The sequence below is a fragment of the Clupea harengus genome, chromosome 12, assembly GCF_900700415.2.
Source record: "Clupea harengus chromosome 12, Ch_v2.0.2, whole genome shotgun sequence".
In the NCBI taxonomy this organism is placed as follows: Eukaryota; Metazoa; Chordata; class Actinopteri; order Clupeiformes; family Clupeidae; genus Clupea; species Clupea harengus.
In genome coordinates this window covers 26,653,752-26,672,187 of record NC_045163.1, presented here as the reverse complement: position 1 = coordinate 26,672,187, position 18,436 = coordinate 26,653,752, and the positions used below count along the sequence as shown (strand labels likewise).

Genomic DNA, 18,436 nt, shown 5'->3' with positions numbered 1-18,436 from the left:
AAGAGGCCTCTCATTGGTTATGAGGAAGGCTTCTTCCTCCTGCAGATGTTGATGCTCTGTTGCTTATTTTCATGGACCTCATTTGGGTTGCTTGAATACCCTTCCACTTGTAAGGTCGCAGAACAGAACAGAACATAACTTATTAGAACTTATAAAACAATTGGGTTCTATTGAATTATTTAGCTGTTTCTGATTGGACAAGAGACGTTCCCATGAGTTGGAATATCCCAGGACATCCCAACTCGGACTTTTCACAGCTAATAATAAATCACTCCGCGATGAAACATTCTATAGCACGTTGATACAATTAAGCGATAACCGTTAATTCAAAGTTCTTATAATTCCAAAAGACGTTGACAATGGAACTATTTTTTGTTGCGGAGAAACAATGGCGAAATAAACATTTTTTAATCAATAACTTCGTGTTTAAATGTTAATTGGTTGACTGATAAAACAGGGCAAGTATTGTCATTTGGAATGATCAGCTCATGATTCCAGAGGCTAACGGTGCAAACCCATGACACCGTTACGAGCGACGCGATATTCTAAATCCATGCATTTCAACAGGAGCCAATCCATTGTGACGTAGACCACCGTTTTGGGCGACGCGACCGATAAAAGTTGGAAAAGGTTGAATCCTATGCAAATGAGGAGCGATTTTTCCCGGCAGCGGCCAATCAGATTGTTTGGTGTAGTCTCTGACATTTTGAAAATGCTATTTCCACACGCTACAACACGCCCACTCATTGTCTGACTTAGGTAGTAAAATGCTAGACAGTTGTTGCTCGGTTGGCTGTTCAAATCGGCAAGGAGACAAGCCCGGATTTTGTTTTTATCGCATTTAAAACCCGCCCACGTTGCTGCCAGCTGAATGTAGACGTCTTCTGGGTCAACTTTTCTCGGACACACAGTAAAGTAGCCTTACTTTTGGAGCTGGCAATAAAAGCAGTCACCCTGTTCTGGTCACCTCATTTATCAGAATAACTACCTAAAACGGGAATAGATCAAGTAAAAAAAATTGGATTACCCGGTTTCTGCTCTGAGATTGCGACAAGTACCTAAGCAAGTAGGCTAGGCTAGTGTATTTTGTCATCCAACTGGTAATACTACAATGCCAGTAGAAAATATATGGGAAGATAATTTAAGTTGTCATTCGCCAGACCAGGTGTTCGTACTTGTTTAAACCAGGAAATTGTGTCAAATGATAAAGAACAGCGTTGGGTAGGCTAAAGGCTGCTAGCTAAAGGCTGCTAGCTAACAGCAGGTAGCTCGCTAGGTTAAAGAAATAAAAAAAAAAAATGTGTAAATATCTCTGTCTGGCTATAGTGGTATGGTCTGTGGTTGATGGCGATTGTAGTTGAGTAGGCGGTGTCGCTACACGATAGTAGTCCTTTGGCGGATAGTAGTCCCTCACATTGCGCATGCGTCATTTTGCGACACTGTCGACTGCTGTCGACAGCGAAGCCGCGCATGCGTCACAACGACAGATCCGTTTTCAATCATAGAGAAAAGCGACGAAAGCCAGTTTTTTGAAAACATGACCAATGACCATTTATTTAAAAACAAAGAAGATGTTGTCACAGTGGACAAAACAGATGAGGTGGAGGATCAAAAAGTCTCTCCCCAGTTTCGTTTCATATGTTGATGTAGAGCCTTATGCTGTTAGCCGTTTACAACATAATTAAATATAACATTAAATATGCCCACATTATGCGTTAAGACAAGCCCCATATGTTGACGTTTAAACCGTTTACAACATTATTAAATATTACGTTAAATAAACCTACATTATGCGTTAAGACAAGCCAGATATGTTGATGTTGAGCCTTATGCTGTAAACCGTTTTGTTGTCTGAGCATGCGCGATTATGTTGAGCCTTATGCCATAAACCGTTTGTGTCTGAGCATGCGCAATGTGAGGGACTACTATCCCCCAAAGGACTACCATTGTGTAGCGACAGGCGGCACTGCTCGAAGTTGTCCACTGTTTAACGCCATTTTCGCTGTTTCGCTGTTCTTTGCCCGCCAGCTACCTATTGTAGTCACGTGACTGTAAACTATGAATTGTCGATCTTCTGAAATAATGTTTTGTTTTTTTTTGCCACCCTCCAATAGAGTCCAGTTTTATGAATAGCTCTAAAGGTTGTGGACTCCTACACCAGCATCCACATTTCAGCCACAGTTTGGGGGTGATTTGTGGACAGAGGAGACCTCTGCCACCAGTTAATATCCTCGAACAGTCTGGGTGGTGTGAAGAACTTCTACAGTATCCATATGGATCTAAGGGAGCTCATTTAAATATCAAAACACTTGGATGCTTTCTTGGAGTCTTTTCCTCACTTTTGAATTGCATTTGAATCCCCTCATCTCTTTAGGTATTCATTCCCTCTCTTACTGTGATCAGTACTAGAGATCTCTGCTTTAATCACTCATAAATGGCTCCTAAGTATGATCAGTACTGGAGATCTCTGCTTTAATCACTCATAGATGGCTCCTAAGTATGATCAGTACTGGAGATCTCTGCTTTAATCACTCATAGATGGCTCCTAAATATGATCAATACTGGCCAAATAGGTGGTACCTCCATCATTAGTGAAGTATTTATCATCTGCCTTAATCTGAAACTTAAACGCGCTGGAGTTTCAATAATCATGCAAGTAGTGTACGTTTTTAATTCATTTATTTTTAACCTTCCCAGACAAATCACTAGACGTTAAAAATACTGATTGGGAAAGTATCTTTCGTATTTGTGAAAATGGTGGTGATTTTCAGGGGGCTTGAAAACTTTTGCTAACCACTGTATACACATTTTTTTAAATATATTTTCTCATGATAATATATATTAAATATAATATTTGAAGTATTTTTTATATATATATAATATTTATTTAATAGTATTTGTTTTTCACAAGTCCATCCTACTGGGTCTGCACTGGTCCACTGAGATGTAGCTCAGAACAGAGATCAAAGCGCTTTGCTCCCCAGGTTCCAGTTCCGCAGTTTTGTTCTTAAATGAGGAACCGTGGCTCCCTGCAGTACAGGCCAACATCTGGCCCGTCTCCACAGAGATATAAGCTGGATCCTGTTCCAGACAGGGCTCACTGGAAAGGCTTCCTAACACTGACACAGACTCGTCCCTGAGTTCATCATGGGTCTGGTCTCCATTGGTGGGAGTGGCGGTAGGATTCCATGAGTTGGTTGCCCTGCTGCTGAAAGTGGGTGTGGCCCTCTCGTAGTCACCTGTCCAGTCAGTGCACGCCGGGAGGTCGGACAGGTGTGTTTCTCCGGAGTCAAAAGGGCCAGGTGAGATCTCCACGATGGACACCATGGTCTGATCTCCAGGATCACTGATTCCCCAGAGAATAAAAGACTAAAACAGAAAGGCAGATAACACTACAGATTAACAACTTGGATTTTGATTGTGGTGGGGTGTTAGAGCTACTTTGAGCTGTTTAGTTACTTTCCAGGAATTTCGGGTGAATTATTTTGCAGAGAGATTACCACTGTTTGACTGACTATACTTCTATACAACACCACGGTGCAGCAGGACATTGCCATCAAGCTTGTGTCCGCGTGCAACACAAGGTTGGCACAGACAAGCTGAAAGGAAGTGTGTTAATAAGGGGAAAACAATGAGTGAGTTCTGCAAGGAAGTGTGTTAATAAGGGGAAAACAATGAGTGAGTTCTGCAAGGAAGTGTGTTAATAAGGGAAAAACAGTGAGTGAGTTCTGCAAGGAAGTGTGTTAATAAGGGGAAAACAGTGAGTGAGTTCTGCAAGGAAGTGTGTTAATACGGGGAAAACAGTGAGTGTTCTGCAAGGAAGTGTGTTAATACGGGGAAAACAGTGAGTGAGTTCTGCAAGGAAGTGTGTTAATACGGGGAAAACAGTGAGTGTTCTGCAAGGAAGTGTGTTAATAAGGGAAAAACAGTGAGTGAGTTCTGCAAGGAAGTGTGTTAATACGGGGAAAACAATGAGTGTTCTGCAAGGAAGTGTGTTAATAAGGGAAAAACAGTGAGTGAGTTCTGCAAGGAAGTGTGTTAATACGGGGAAAACAGTGAGTGTTCTGCAAGGAAGTGTGTTAATAAGGGAAAAACAGTGAGTGAGTTCTGCAAGGAAGTGTGTTAATACGGGGAAAACAGTGAGTGAGTTCTGCACCGTTTTGGACTTCTCTTGGGCCCACTTCCCCACGGAGCTCAGTCCGGGGTTTGGCATCTTCTGAACGCTGATCTTCCTCAGTCTGCCCAGGACAGGACATGTGGAGAGGACATGGGCACACATGGTTCATCAGACATGGGCACACATGGGCACACATGGGCACACATGGGCACACATGGGCACACATGGTACATCACACATGGGCACACATGGGCACACATGGTTCATCACACATGGGCACACATGGTACATCACACATGGGCACACATGGTTCATCACACATGGTTCATCAGACATGGGCATGCATGGTACATCACACATGGGCACACATGGGCACACATGGGCATACATGGTACATCACACATGGGCACACATGGTTCATCACACATGGGCACACATGGGCATACATGGTTCATCACACATGGGCACACATGGGCACACATGGTACATCAACCACACAGTATGTTTACTAGTACTACTACAAAGAACCGAAATCACAAACACAGTAACAGAAATCCATGTGTGCTCATGTGTATATACCCCCCCCCTACACACACAAAGAAGAAATGTTTAGCTGTATGCCAGGTTCACACACAGTTCTAAGTGTCTAAGAGCGCACATGAGAAAACGTCACGTCTTACAGCATGAAGACAGACAATACGATGGTCAGCAGCAACAAAGCTCCAATTGCAGTCAGTACCAGCACCATGATAAAGCCACGCCCTGTGCAGGACAGATGAAAAGACATAAATGTATATGTTTAAGCGTCTTCTAGAACTGTGAAAAGCACCATATAAATGTAATGTATTATTATTATTATTATTATTATGTTATACATCATATATTTTTCTTTTTTATTACTTTCTGAATGGCCATAGAGTGATGGTCATTTTCTAATACCACAGATAGTCCATGGAGACTCAAGAAGATGGTATTCAGGTTTATTCTTTACGATGGTTCGCACCAAAGGGAGAGAGTGTGGTTTCACGTGAGGACACACCCACATCTCGGATTAGACAATGAAACAGTCTAAGGGCCAAAACACACCAAACACGTTTTTAAAAACGGGACGCTGGCAAATGCATTGTTTCCTATGGTACGGCGCGCCTTGCGTGTGCGCCTTTTCTCCGCCACGCGCTGCGTCTTTCTAGCGTTTTTTTAGGTGCGCTTAAAAGTTGAACTATTCTCAACTTTCCAGCGCAAGGTGCGGAGGCGCACCGCTCATCAATGTCACACTCGGCCCAGGCCGAATGTTTTGCCCGCCGCACTTTGCCAAGGCGTTTTTAAAGCGTCTGCCGTTTTAAAAACGCGTTTGGTGTGTTTCAGCCCTAAGTGTCCTAAACAGAAGAAGGGGGTGTCCACCAAGAGCTCTAACCCTACATGAATATGTCATGGCAGGCAGCTACTCTGAACGAGGAACTGCCATCATGTTGGTTCGCATGGGAAGGTTGTTGTTGATCCAGCCACCCGGGTCCAGCCGTGAGAAAATGTTAAGATGCTGGTTATGATGCAGATGTTTCTCACAGGGGTGGGGGTTTAAAGAATACATGAATGACACTCTGACATGACCTTAGATAAGAGGTTGTGAAAAAGACACCCATTCAATCACACCTCCTGCTATCCCTAGGCCACAGTATTCCAGACGGCAGGAGGACACTTAACCAAAGGCCTTTACAGTCCAACCTAAGTCTAATTAAGACATACAGTATATAGATGCAAAATACCAATGAACATGAGATTCATTGGACTACTGATTATTATCAATCATTATTTTCTCAAGGCTGCACTAGCAGAGAAGACATTCGAAACGTTAGCCTTGCTGCGATGTGTAAAGATTCATACTTGTAAGGATTCATAAAATAAGACACATCAACTATATTAACATCAAAGGCATTCCAATGCACAACAAACGATGTAATACTTCCTGTGAATGCCCACTTTAGAATGCATTAGTATCCCCAAGGTCCATGTACCCCCATGATTTCACGACACAAATGATACATGTAGATAAAATGATACATGGTTTGTTTTCTTGGTGAATTTACTACTTCACTTCATTACCTATTTGCCAGGTTGAGATCTTTTGTAAACGTTGGTATGGGCCAAGTCACCCACATTTTATTGCAGAACATTATACTTTTTGGCACACAAGGCGGCATTTGTATTTAGCGTGAAATGCTACGGCTACACTTAAGCTCCCTTTCCACTGTCCAGCTAGATTAAATACCTGGCACTAGTGTGAAAGACCACATGAGTAAAAACACCTTGGTTAAAAGATTAAAAAAAAGAGATTCAAATACTGTGAAAGAGTTTTACCAAATTGATTTGTTTTGAAGGAATTGGCAATGCTTGTACTGGATCCAGAGATGGAGGATGTCATCACGTGCACACTGTATGACGTGCTGGGCTGGAGGCCGACCAGTTGGACAGCGTATCTCTCACCAGGCTGGCCTTTTCTGATCGGCACGGTTACATCTGGAGGAAGACCATAAGATCAGAACATTTATTGTAAATAGTTTTTCCCCCCAAAGCTGCTATATTGACATAAAAGCATTTTTTTATGTACAAATATATATTTTTTTAAATCATTGGACGTTGCTTTTGTGTTCTCTTACCCCAAACTAAAACACACTATTTGGGATAGCTTTCACATATGGACTGTGTGAGTAATGTGTGAAACACCTTCCATCGGACTTACTAAACTCTGGCTGCTGTCCGGCCACATAGAACACGGTGTAGTTGAGTACGAAGCCACAGCACTGGTCTAGACGCACAGCATCCCACTCTACCCTCGCCGATGTATCATCTACATTAGTCACCTCTACTTGAGTGACCTTTGCAGGCTCTATGGTAAAATCATCCAGAGGATTACAGTGGATTACAATCAGATGTTCAGACGTTGTGTATATACTGTAGCAGCCAAACAAGTGTTTTACGCAAAAGTAAACACAAGACAGCAGAGCTAGATGTTGGTTATTGTTTAGCGTCGTAAGGTTTATAGTGCTAAAAATGGTTAGAATGGCTTTCCTGGAATTGACATCTGTAGACATCTGTGTCATCTGATTCTGTAAGACGTTGTGTAATCATGTGATTTCATGAGTCACATACATGCAAGCATGGGCACAGGCAGAGCCACAGAGAGAAGAAGAGAAGCGGTTCTATTCCGGATTTAAGTAACAGGAAATGTTACACCATATTGGTACATGTTACACCCTAATCCCTTGACATCTCAGTCCGCTCCTGGAAACACTTACCCCCCTCCTCTGCATAAACATGGAGGATTCTGTCGTTTCCTGGGACGGTGCCGTTAAGTGGAGTAACAGTGACAGTGTAAAGTGCACGTGGCCTACCTGCCAAAATAAGCATCAGCGTTAATATGGCTTACCACAACTCGACAGATGAGCGCAATCAGCATTGAAATGGCTTACCACAACCCTACACAGCCTTCACAACTCGACCTTCACCACAGAAAGAAACAAACGTAACTGTAATGATGTCTTCACATTCTACAGAAAAACGTCAGGAACTTTGTCTTGCTGCATTTGCCTTGTGGTTTTAACAATAAACAAACAAACATATGAACTTCCCTGAATCAATCCACTATTATACATCTGATTATAGTCACATGTAACCAACAGCAATGATCTCCATGTGTTCAGTCTGGTGCTTCTTGGCATCTTGGCTGTCTGTCTTGGACCAGAGCCCACAGACTCCATCAGGAAACTGGGAATTTCCAGTGAGACTGGAACCTGGCTCACCAAGAAAAGAGATGTTTGTCTCCTGAGTCTGCATCCACGCGTAAACGTTTTCCTCCGTGTGCCACACGACCATGTAGCTGGCGACGGGACAGAGAGGGGCAGACCACCACACCAAGACTCGCCCATCAACGCCGGTCGCCTGGGCCGACTCGACCGGAGGACAACCTGTCCCTGCTCCAACCAATCAGAATGGGACAAAATGAAGCAGGAAGCCATCACTGCACATCCTATATGATATCTAACACACGAGACGAAAGCTTTCACTGCACATCCTATATGATATCTAAACACAAGACGAAAGCTTTCACTGCACATCCTATATGATATCTACGTGTATACACAAATGGCTACCTACGTTTGATTTACAATTATTATTAACGCACATCCGACATGATATATCTATACACGAATGGCTACCCACAGTAGATTTACAACGATCATTTTCAAAATCAAATCTGAAACTGAAACTGAAAACTAAGAACTGAAAACCCTACAGACTTACCGTCAGCCACGTGATGAATCAGCGCTGACTCATTCAGCAGCATGTTTTCATTTTTATAAGCTACAATTGTCACTTCATGGGCCGCAGCGGTGAGCAAAACAGAGGTCTGATTCTGGGAAGGCTCTAAACGCTGTCTAAATTTAGAGTCAACGAAAAGACTGTACTCATCAACGGCACGGCAGCTCACAGCAGGGCCCTAGGCAGGGAAAGAGAGACTAACGTCAGAGCTGGTGGACGCCCCCTGGCTCCAGCTTGTACAAAAATGCAGCTGCTAGAGTTCTTACGAAAACCAGAAGAAGTAGCCATATTCCTCCAATACTTCAGTCCTTCCACTGGCTTCCAGTAAGTCACAGAATTGACTTCAAAGCACTGCTGCTTGTTTAGTTAATGGGGCAGGACCAAATAACTGGAGAATAATCTGTTGCTAATGCCTACATTAGTGATGTCTTAGTTTCCTATGTTCTTTTATCTGCTCATTGGTAAAGCACTATTGAATTCCCAATGCGTATGAAATTGTGCTATATTACATAAACGTGCCCTTGCAGCTCGATATTGCTGTAACCGCACTCACATTGGTGAGCACCGCGCCTCTGAAGGCCTTTGGTGAGTCTCTTACCCCTCTCACCTCTCCTTACCTTCCACATGAGGTGGACCTCCCTCCTGCCCTTCTCATCCGGCCGCAACACCCTCCTCCAGAGACGCAGGGCAATGGAGCCTACTGTGTACAAAAGAATGCGAAAGTCAGGACTCTCAGAACAAGACACATCAACTATGTTAACATCAAATGCAATGCATACAGCATTCCAACGCAACCAAGTATACAGTACATATGTAATGCTTCATGTGGTTGCCCACTTCAGAATGCATTTCCATGTATCCCAACTAGCAAACTAGCTTGACAACAATTTATTTGTGCTCCTGTAAGGACCAACTTTCCAGACCAACGGCCGAGAACTTTGAGAGGATGAAGGTTTCTGCATGTTTATTTATTTTATTAAACAACCTTTATCTTGGTAGACCTAACTTATCTGACTCCACTCAATTTAGCAACTCAGCTTTAGTCCCCTGTTGTTTTAATGCTATATTATTACCCGTTAAGTAGGCTGACCTAGGGGCCATTTGTTTTGGATGCCTGCAATCTGTTATGACGAATACCCCTCCTACTTTTTATTAACTGGTTTCTTCTAGGTATCGTGTCGTTCAGGACATGCCCCTGCTGTTTTCTAGATTTGGGCGTATTCCAAGGACACAACCTGTTACTAGTTCTGGAGAATAGCTCAGAGGCTACAGTGCTGCCAAGTCTAAAGGGAATAATCTGAGGTTACAAATACCTAAGAGAAAATCTTCAAACATTCAGAGAGTATGAAACATAACTTCCACTACCAGCTGAGCTAGAGGAATTACATATGTTACTTTCAGCCTAAGGGATTCATGTCAAATATAAAAGCATTCGTATAAAAGCTTTCTCTCACCACTGAGTGGAAAGAAGGCTGTAACACTCGAACTCCATTCGCTCCATGGGGATATTGGCGCTCCATTAGCACAGCGCACTGATATGCTGTAGCTAGAGCACGGCTTCACATCAGTAATGTCCATACTGCCGCTTTCCTGATATGCTGTGGAAGTCCACTCTTTCTGCGTTGCAAAATAACCCAGTAAACATGCCACTCTATTCACGTGTCACTTCTCAAATGTTTCCTATGACAAGGTGGATAAAAACCGGTTTCAAGACAGGACATCTATACTCTCTATTATACAGTAACTGTTTGCACCTGCCACAAGTAAGTTCTTCCCAAGGTAACAGAAGGGACATCAGAAGAATCACAGATCGGATCCCTTTACTTAGATCGCTTCACTCGAAACTAAACCGTTGTCTAAATTGGTCCGATATGGATCCACTTTCACTACACCCCTTTCCTCAACCATTATATGTACTGTAATCTACATAATCAACAATTCATTGGTAATAGTTAGGCCTAATTATTACACGTAATTAATTCATTATTGCTCTTTAAAAAGTCACATCATCTCATGTTACCTTTCTGCAGAGGGTGCCTTGATGGTACTGCACTTCACATTTTGCGCAGGTTTGATATATCTTATATCTCCAGTGAACTCGGAGACCCCACGGGTAAGTTTCGGCCCGCACGTGATGTGGCGAGTTATATTGCACTGAGGAGTTAAGTGTAAATCTCTCATCAGAATGAGTCATTGTGGTCTGCACATCGTCTCACATCAGAGAATACATCTGCAATCAACAGCGGTCTGTCTGTAAGTGGTGTCTAATGAACACTAAAATCAAAGTGAACTTCTATCTGTCTATCTTGAGAAGGCAAGGAGGAGGCACTTCCCATCCACCTTTTGGACAGTAAACTGCACTTGCCACTTCAAACCAAACTGCCCTCTAAACTGACCTTAACAACCAACTGCACAAATAGTGACATTCTACACACATCCACCTACACAGCTATACACACACATCCTCCATCTATCCCTGACAGATCAGCTGCTCGACCTGCCAGTGAACATGCTTGTGGGGGGATTATTTATTTATATACAGCATATATTTATTTATTTAATGCATGTTAAGAGTTCATCTCGATTCATGTTCTTACAGCAGTTTGCTTATACTCACCAAGCAAACTAATCCTGTTACAATAATACCCCCTATACATATCACGTCATGTAATACCCTCAAACATATCACGTCATGTAATACCCCCAAACATATCACGTCATGTAATACCCTCAAACATGTCACGTCATGTAATACCCCCAAACATATCACGTCATGTTGTGAAAATGTTGAATGAGTACAACGGTTTGTATGGTGTGTGTATACATTATGTGTGCAACATGTGTACAGTGTATATTGTTCTACTATATGTTGTGTAGTCCTTAATGACATATTTGCCATATTTGCCATATTTGCCATATTGCCATTGTGCTTGCACTAAGGGGGTTTCAGGCTCTGGGCTCTGTAAAGCGCCTAGAGATAATTGTATTGTTATGGCGCTATATAAATAAAATTGAATTGAATTGAATTGAATATTTCCATTCACATAGCTGTGTTGTTTGTTCTATGTGGCACAGATGGTGCATGTGGTAGCCTACATGCCTTTGCAGAAATCACAGTTAAAAAGCATAACAGAGGATGACTACAGGGTGGTGAGTAGCCTGTATACTTAGATTCCATTGGTTTACTTACCCATAGCATGCAGGCCGTCATAATTGTTTTGGATTTGCCATGTTTCATTAGCAGATGGGTATAGTGCTCTCACTGATACGTTGACGAGATCCTCCATCCCCGGGACCTCAAAGCGGTAGAAGTTGTCCTTAGTTGTTTTTGACTGATTCGTGACTATCTTGTGAGTAACGCTGTTATGGCTTGAGAAAATAAATACATTTGGATTACAGGACTAGGCTAAGTGACATCAAACAGAGCTCTATTGACAGTACAGCTTGATATTCGATGGATATAAGAATACCTGGTCAGTGTGACTAAATATTGCATGTTCTTTGAGTTTCCCAAGGGCTCCCAGGTACATGTGAAGTCAGTGTTTCGTATTACACACGTCATACGCTGAGACGTCTCAGGAGGCGTGCTCATCCTGGACCTCACGCAGGTGGCTGCTCGAGAATGAAAAAGGTCTATGATTAATGATATGATAATGATATGATTAATGATATGATTAATGATATGATAATGATATGATTAATGATATGATAATGATATGATTAATGATATGATTAATGATATGATGTCTAGGATTAATTATATGATAAGAGGTCTATGATTACTGATATGATCAGAGGTCTATGATTAATGATATGATAAGAGGTCTATGATTACTGATATGATCAGAGGTCTATGATTAATGATATGATCAGAGGTCTATGATAACTGATATGATAAGAGGTCTATGATTAATGATATGATAAGAGGTCTATGATTAATGATATGATAATGATATGATTACTGATATGATTAAGTAGTCTAGGAAAAAGGCAGCATTAGGTTGTCGGTAAACATAGATTAATAAATGAAAAATATACAAATATTGTAAAGCTCTTTCCGTTTCTTATGGTTTTTCTATTCTATTTTGGAATTTCTCTATATATATTCTATATATATTTAAACTCACAATGACAAAGAAAACAGGTCGGGTTTACAAAAGAAAAAACAGGTATTTGTTTTGCAAAAAAAAAAAAAAAATTATAAAAAAAAATGACCACATGTGGGCTACACGGACCGAAAACGCTATCTTTATATCACTTTTATCATCATCGTTACAGCCTCTCACCTTCACTCGTAGCAAATGAGAGGCAAACAAATGCAAATCACGTGCTGGTTTAACCTTTGAACAAACAGCCACTAAACAAACACATAGCAGGCCTAACAATGTTAATAGGATAGTCTATATAAAGCAACCCTACATATCAAAGTCAAATAGGGTAGGCCTATTATAAAGAATACACCTTCGGCAACACCATATGCTATAAATGATGACCGGTTTACCCATGTTAACCGGTTAGAGCATGCACACCGCCTCCATGAGACACACGTCTCGGGCGCGGCTCGACAATACATTTTAAAAAACACACGCCAGTATGAATCGGTCTTTGGGTTGTAGGTAGCCCCCTGGTTCTTCCCAATCTGCTGTTTTAATTAATTAAATCCACTGTTACGCGTGTTTTAAAAGCAGCCTGATCTATACTCCATTCTGCTATGTACTGACTTTACGTGGAACTCGAAGACTAGGCTACTGCCGGACCCTATATGTTGAAAAGGTGGCAGCTCAAATAATAGTTTGATAGTTTGTTACAACAGTATGCCTATGGCCTCTAACTTACACCTCACTTACATGGTGGTGACTGACCTGAGGACAAATTCCGCATAAGTCTATAATCAAGATATAGGCGCTGCATTTTGTATAGCCCAATACATTTAATGCAATGACAATGACAAACAATATAGGTCGGGTTTTGTTGTTGTTGTAGTTTTGTCGTATTGAAAATGAAAAACGAATGACCTAATGTCGGCAACACAGACCGAAAACCCTGTCTTTTCATCACTTTTCATTTTACAGCCTCTCACCTTCATTAAAAGTAGCAAGTAGGAGGCAAACCAGTGCATATCGGGTCATGGTTTAATCTTTGGACAAACAGCCACTAAATAAACAAATAACAGTGTTAATACATTTCTTAAGGTTTAGGGTATCTATGTAAAGCAAGACTACATATAAAGTCAAAAATGGTAGGCCTATTATTAATAATACAACTGTGGCAATACGATATAGGCTACTATAAATGCTAAAAACCATAGCTTACCTTGCCGATTCGAGGACTCAAACCGAAAATGAAGTTATTTTGTAAGTATATATAATGACTCAGGTAATTGTAATAGATTGCGAACATATTCAATATCTCTCCAGCCAAACATAGCGAATCTCTGTTGAACTGTATGTCTTCTATTTACTGTCCACTGAATGCCTTGAATTCCGCTTTTGCTGTTCCACGCTGTAAACTGTTCAACAGACGATGACGTTCCCTGGTGCGTAAACAACATCTGATAGGATGCGGGAAAACCATCCCATATCTAAACGGCATAACAATTTTATATCTAATAGAAAGCACAATCCATACACTAATCCACTTCTATAATAAAATACCACACCCGAAAGACATATACACAAACAAAGAACACATTTACTGACTCAATTTAGAGTTATCTTCGTGTAAAACTCCGACCCAGTCTAAAACCCATAGGCTCTGACATGTTGCTGTCTGTATCCAATACAAAGCCCAATCAATACACTATTCCACTTCTATAATAAAATACCACTACTGAAAGATTCATACACAAACAATGAACACCTACTGTTGCAGTTGACAAATCATGGTTTAAAACTCCGATGGCCTAGAGGCAACTCTGTAATGTAAATTCCTAAAATGTTCTCTCTCTTAATCATCATGATCCAAATGCGGAAACATTGCTCCCCACCACGCTCTAAGGAGGTCCAGGCACTGGGGTCTGTGAAGCGCCGTGAGACATTCTTTTTGTTTTGTCGCTATATAGATAAAATATAATTGAATTAATCAGCCTTATCCCTTACATAATTCATTTCAGCATTCGACCAGCCCGAGCTGAAGTTAACTCGCGTCCCCCTCCCACCAACATTGTCATGATGTCAACAAAACACTGTGATAGTGGAACACACTATTCTATGCTATACCATGACCTGCCATAAGGTGGTGCCACCACATTGGATAAAATGCTAGACTACGAATCAAAGGTGTGGTGTCTGTCATCACACTGGTGAATCGGTGACTGCGATGACTTTAGACTTTCTGCCTATCGAGAAGGACAAGAGAGGACTGTGACTTAATGTAAATACTTTCTGTATTTAATACTTTATTGGAAGACAAGTCTTTTTGCTTCTCCGAAGAGTTTGTAACAGTGTATTGTTGTGAAAGGCACAGGTCACTGTAGCTCCCTTGTCTCCACAATTACTCCAGATTTTTTTTTTTTACATCTTACATTCATTTCCTTCCCCCCCCCCCCCCAACATAACTCTCCCTTTTCTTTTTTCATATGATGCCATGAATGCAACTAAAGACTAAGTGTGTAGCTTATTTAGACTGAAGCACTCAGTCCAAACAGACAGAAGAAATGCAAACATTGAACTGAACCCAAATACAAACTACGAACTGAATCCAAAATGGCGCATTTGGGATTCGTTTTGTTTTTCCTGTGCGTGTCTATAGCGTTCTTGCAGAAAAATATGTACTGGTGGAAGGTTAATATCTAGTTTTACCAGTCTGTAATTCATTGCCAGATGAATGTAGGCGCGGAGTCCTCCAGTGAGAATGTATTGACCCAGCAGGGTTCCCCACTGAACCAATCAAAGAGCTGTCATCTTAGAACCAACTAACACATATTAACATGGCTGTGTTTCCAGAGAGTGAGAAGGCAAGAGGACGTTTTCTCAGATCATCTCATGATTGAGCACATATCGGCTGATACCTCTCACCTCACTTAGCTCAGTAAGAGTATCTCAAGGTGCGGACCACAATTACAGTACATCAGCTCTAGTTCTGTATCTCCATCTCCCCTCATTTACATTTACATTTACATTTAGTCATTTAGCAGACGCTTTTGTCCAAAGGGACGTACAAGGGAGAGAACAGTCAAGCTACGAGCAATAAAAAGCATGGTGTAACAATAAATACTACTTTACATGAGAATTAGAAAACCAACGACCTAGAAAAAAGGAAAAAGAAGTGCAGGAATGTAACTGCTGAAGTGCAAGTTAAGCATTTCAAACATCTTACTATTTCTGTAATAAAAACATAAATACAAAAAGATACGCAAAATTGCAAACAGTGCAAATTCATCTCCCAATCATGAGTACAACATGCTTGAATAATCAAACCTGTTGAGGAAAGCAGGTCGATTCAGGGTTACTGTTTTTAAAACGCTTTTGAGTAAAGCAAGTCTATAAAATAGGGTGATAGTGATGGAATGAAACCCAAAAGGACTATATGCTGGTGTACTTGAAATAGGTGACAATCGCCACAGGTTTGTCCGGTCAGAACAATAACGGATGCCAATGTTCCAATGAGGTCTGATTTATTGCACACACACACGAAGTGAAGACATGAAGTGGTTGATGAATGATGCCCGTGAATATAATTATCCCGTGTAAAGGGACTTATATCCACATTTTAATCCGTGAACTGACTGATATAATCCGTGTTTGAACCGTGATTGAGTTGATTGACTGATAGAATCCGTGTTTGAACCGTGATTGAGTTGATTGACTGATAGAATCCGTGTTTGAACCGTGATTGAGTTGATTGACTGATAGAATCCGTGTTTGAACCGTGGTTTCTATTAAACATCACAAATGACAAATATATACAATTAAATACAATAAAGATGAACCATTATATACAAGATGAATGAATATAATATATACAATATGAATGTTACGGCTATACTGTAAATACGGATCTGTCCCTTAAAATACCGTGCCGTGTAACGGCGAACATTCCATATCTCCGTAACAAAAGTAACTGGTTGAACTGGCCTCGGGGTGAAATGTGGATGCTACAGATGATAATGATGACTGTAAATAACAGATACTATTTACAATGAACTGAACGGACTACAGAGCTAAATGATACATATAACAACACTTACATTCTTGAACGACGCACGGCAAATGATCGCGAATGTCTTTGAATGAATTGAATTGTCCGATGTGCTCCTTGAAGAGGACTTCTCCAACTCCGCTTGACTTGACCCACAACTTGGCCAGAGGAGGGTCGGCCTTATATAGTGGAGAGATGACGGGGCCTTGAAACTGTCTTGAAACTGTTGAAGTGGCCAAATGGTCAGTGAAATTCCACTGTGCACGAGCCCCACGGAACTCTGGGATCAACTGATAGGCTGACCTTTCATGGACCCCAGGTCCCGTGAGTGGCCGGCACAGTGGGGGTGCACAGCTGGATGCAGCTGGTGAAGCTGCCTTTTTAACAAAGTCGATTCAGGGTTACTGTTTTTAAAATGCTTTTGTACGCAGCGGACACTTAGTCCTCTATCTGTCCATCAAGTTTGTCCACCCTCACGTATGACATAGCGGTAGGGCAGGGGGGCGATGCCTTCTGCTGACTCGACTCCATCACAGAGTCTCTCTCCTCTGAGATGCCTGGTCCCTGTGGTTCGTCCAGCAGGTCTCCGCAGCTGCACACAGGCCCCTGGTCCAGGTACGGGTCAGAACGGTGTTTGCAGTGCTGCCCCTGGTCCAGGTACGGGCTGCAGGGAGTCGGGGAGGCTCTGCTTGGCTGGCGACGGTCTGCCCGGTCGGCCTCCAGACTCTTGTTTTGGGTTTCAGAGATGACGCAAGAAAGGGCGAGTCCTGTGTACTCCGCTGTCCCGCTACCGGCGCTGTAGTCACCGGTCCAATCCCCTGTAGGGCTCGGTGTTGAGCATCGCTCGGCGTCCGTCTCGCCGTCCACTCGGCACAGTAGGATCGTCTCGCAGTGGCTGTTGTCCACGTCCAGGTTTTTGGAGAATGAGGGCTACAAAAACAGCGGAAGAATAAACAATAACAGAACAGCATGTTTTTCCACAGCGTTTTTTCTTACTGAAGGTTGGACTTATGGGGTATAGAGAAGGATGTTCACTGGCATTATACGCAAAGGGGCACTATCAGCTTCAGAGAGGGTGCCATTCATGTCCATTCCAAAAGCTTAACGCATATACCTCACTGGGCTTTCTCAGCTTTATTTCATTGCACACATTATTTATATGACTCATAAGGTAAAGAGTAGGAAGGAAGGTCCAGTCAACAGAACAAGACTTGATACCTTTAGAGATTTCTCCGGAGACCACACAGCCATGGAGCTCAACTGAGGATTCGGCACCATCAGGTTCATGGCTCTCCTCCACCTGAGCCACAGCACAAGGAAACAACATTAAAACGGAGAATAGGAAATGTAATGATGGCATTATTTTCTTTCTGAAATGACATTGCAAGCTTATTCATATTCAATTCAATTCTGAAAAGGAGTTCTGACTTACAGCATGAAGAAGCACACAGCTGTCAACAGCAGTAATATTAAACCACCCACAACGGAAACAAGGTTCTGGATAAAGGCTTTTCCTAGGATTAAAACAGAGAACAGTAATGAGATAATATATGACTAACAGACCAGATGAAGGCAATCCAGAGAAAGTGTATTCAGAGTATTCAAAGTGGAGGGATTACTAAATGCCCTGACTCATCTGCAGCTACAGGAAATATGTAGTTAGTCATAGCCTTCCTGACATAGTGCTGGGCTATTGTCAAGAATTAATTACTCCCCAAACCTCCACCTGCACCCTCAGGTCTTCAAACAGCTCGCTCCTCCGCGTCCCCAAAACAAAGCGCCGCACCATGGGCGACCGGGCCTTTTGCTCGGCAGCGCCACGCTTATGGAACAGCCTCCCTGACCACCTAAGGGCAACGCAGA

General features: G+C 42.0%; 2 protein-coding genes across 3 annotated transcripts in view; both read right to left on the bottom strand.

Moving 5' to 3' along the window:
- Positions 1–2,869: 2,869 nt before the first annotated feature.
- Positions 2,870–13,936, bottom strand: LOC116222921 (interleukin-31 receptor subunit alpha-like). Of its 2 annotated transcripts, none has more exons than XM_042709398.1 (15): positions 13,748–13,936; positions 13,515–13,588; positions 11,905–12,046; positions 11,625–11,803; positions 10,455–10,588; positions 9,889–10,051; positions 9,052–9,134; positions 8,417–8,612; positions 7,915–8,085; positions 7,411–7,506; positions 6,855–7,001; positions 6,473–6,631; positions 4,798–4,879; positions 4,157–4,238; positions 2,870–3,369 (listed from the first exon to the last, which is right to left on the bottom strand). In XM_042709398.1, the coding sequence occupies exons 2-15, from the start codon at positions 13,561–13,563 to the stop codon at positions 2,905–2,907; spliced, it is 2,148 nt and encodes a 715-aa protein (XP_042565332.1). In that variant the 5' UTR covers positions 13,564–13,588; positions 13,748–13,936; the 3' UTR covers positions 2,870–2,904. The 2 variants fall into 2 exon arrangements, with proteins under 2 accessions (XP_042565332.1, XP_031434029.2); XM_031578169.2 differs by having other exon boundaries at positions 9,052–9,131.
- Positions 13,937–16,823: 2,887 nt separating this feature from the next.
- The window catches only part of LOC116222922 (interleukin-31 receptor subunit alpha-like), a 25,677-nt gene continuing 24,064 nt past the window's right edge, over positions 16,824–18,436 (bottom strand). Inside the window, exons 14-16 of the mRNA XM_031578177.2 lie at positions 18,006–18,087; positions 17,792–17,873; positions 16,824–17,503 (exon numbers count right to left, since the gene is read on the bottom strand). Of these exons, the coding sequence (XP_031434037.2) occupies positions 17,012–17,503; positions 17,792–17,873; positions 18,006–18,087 (656 nt within the window). The 3' untranslated portion in view covers positions 16,824–17,011. The remainder of the gene's footprint in view (positions 17,504–17,791; positions 17,874–18,005; positions 18,088–18,436) is intronic.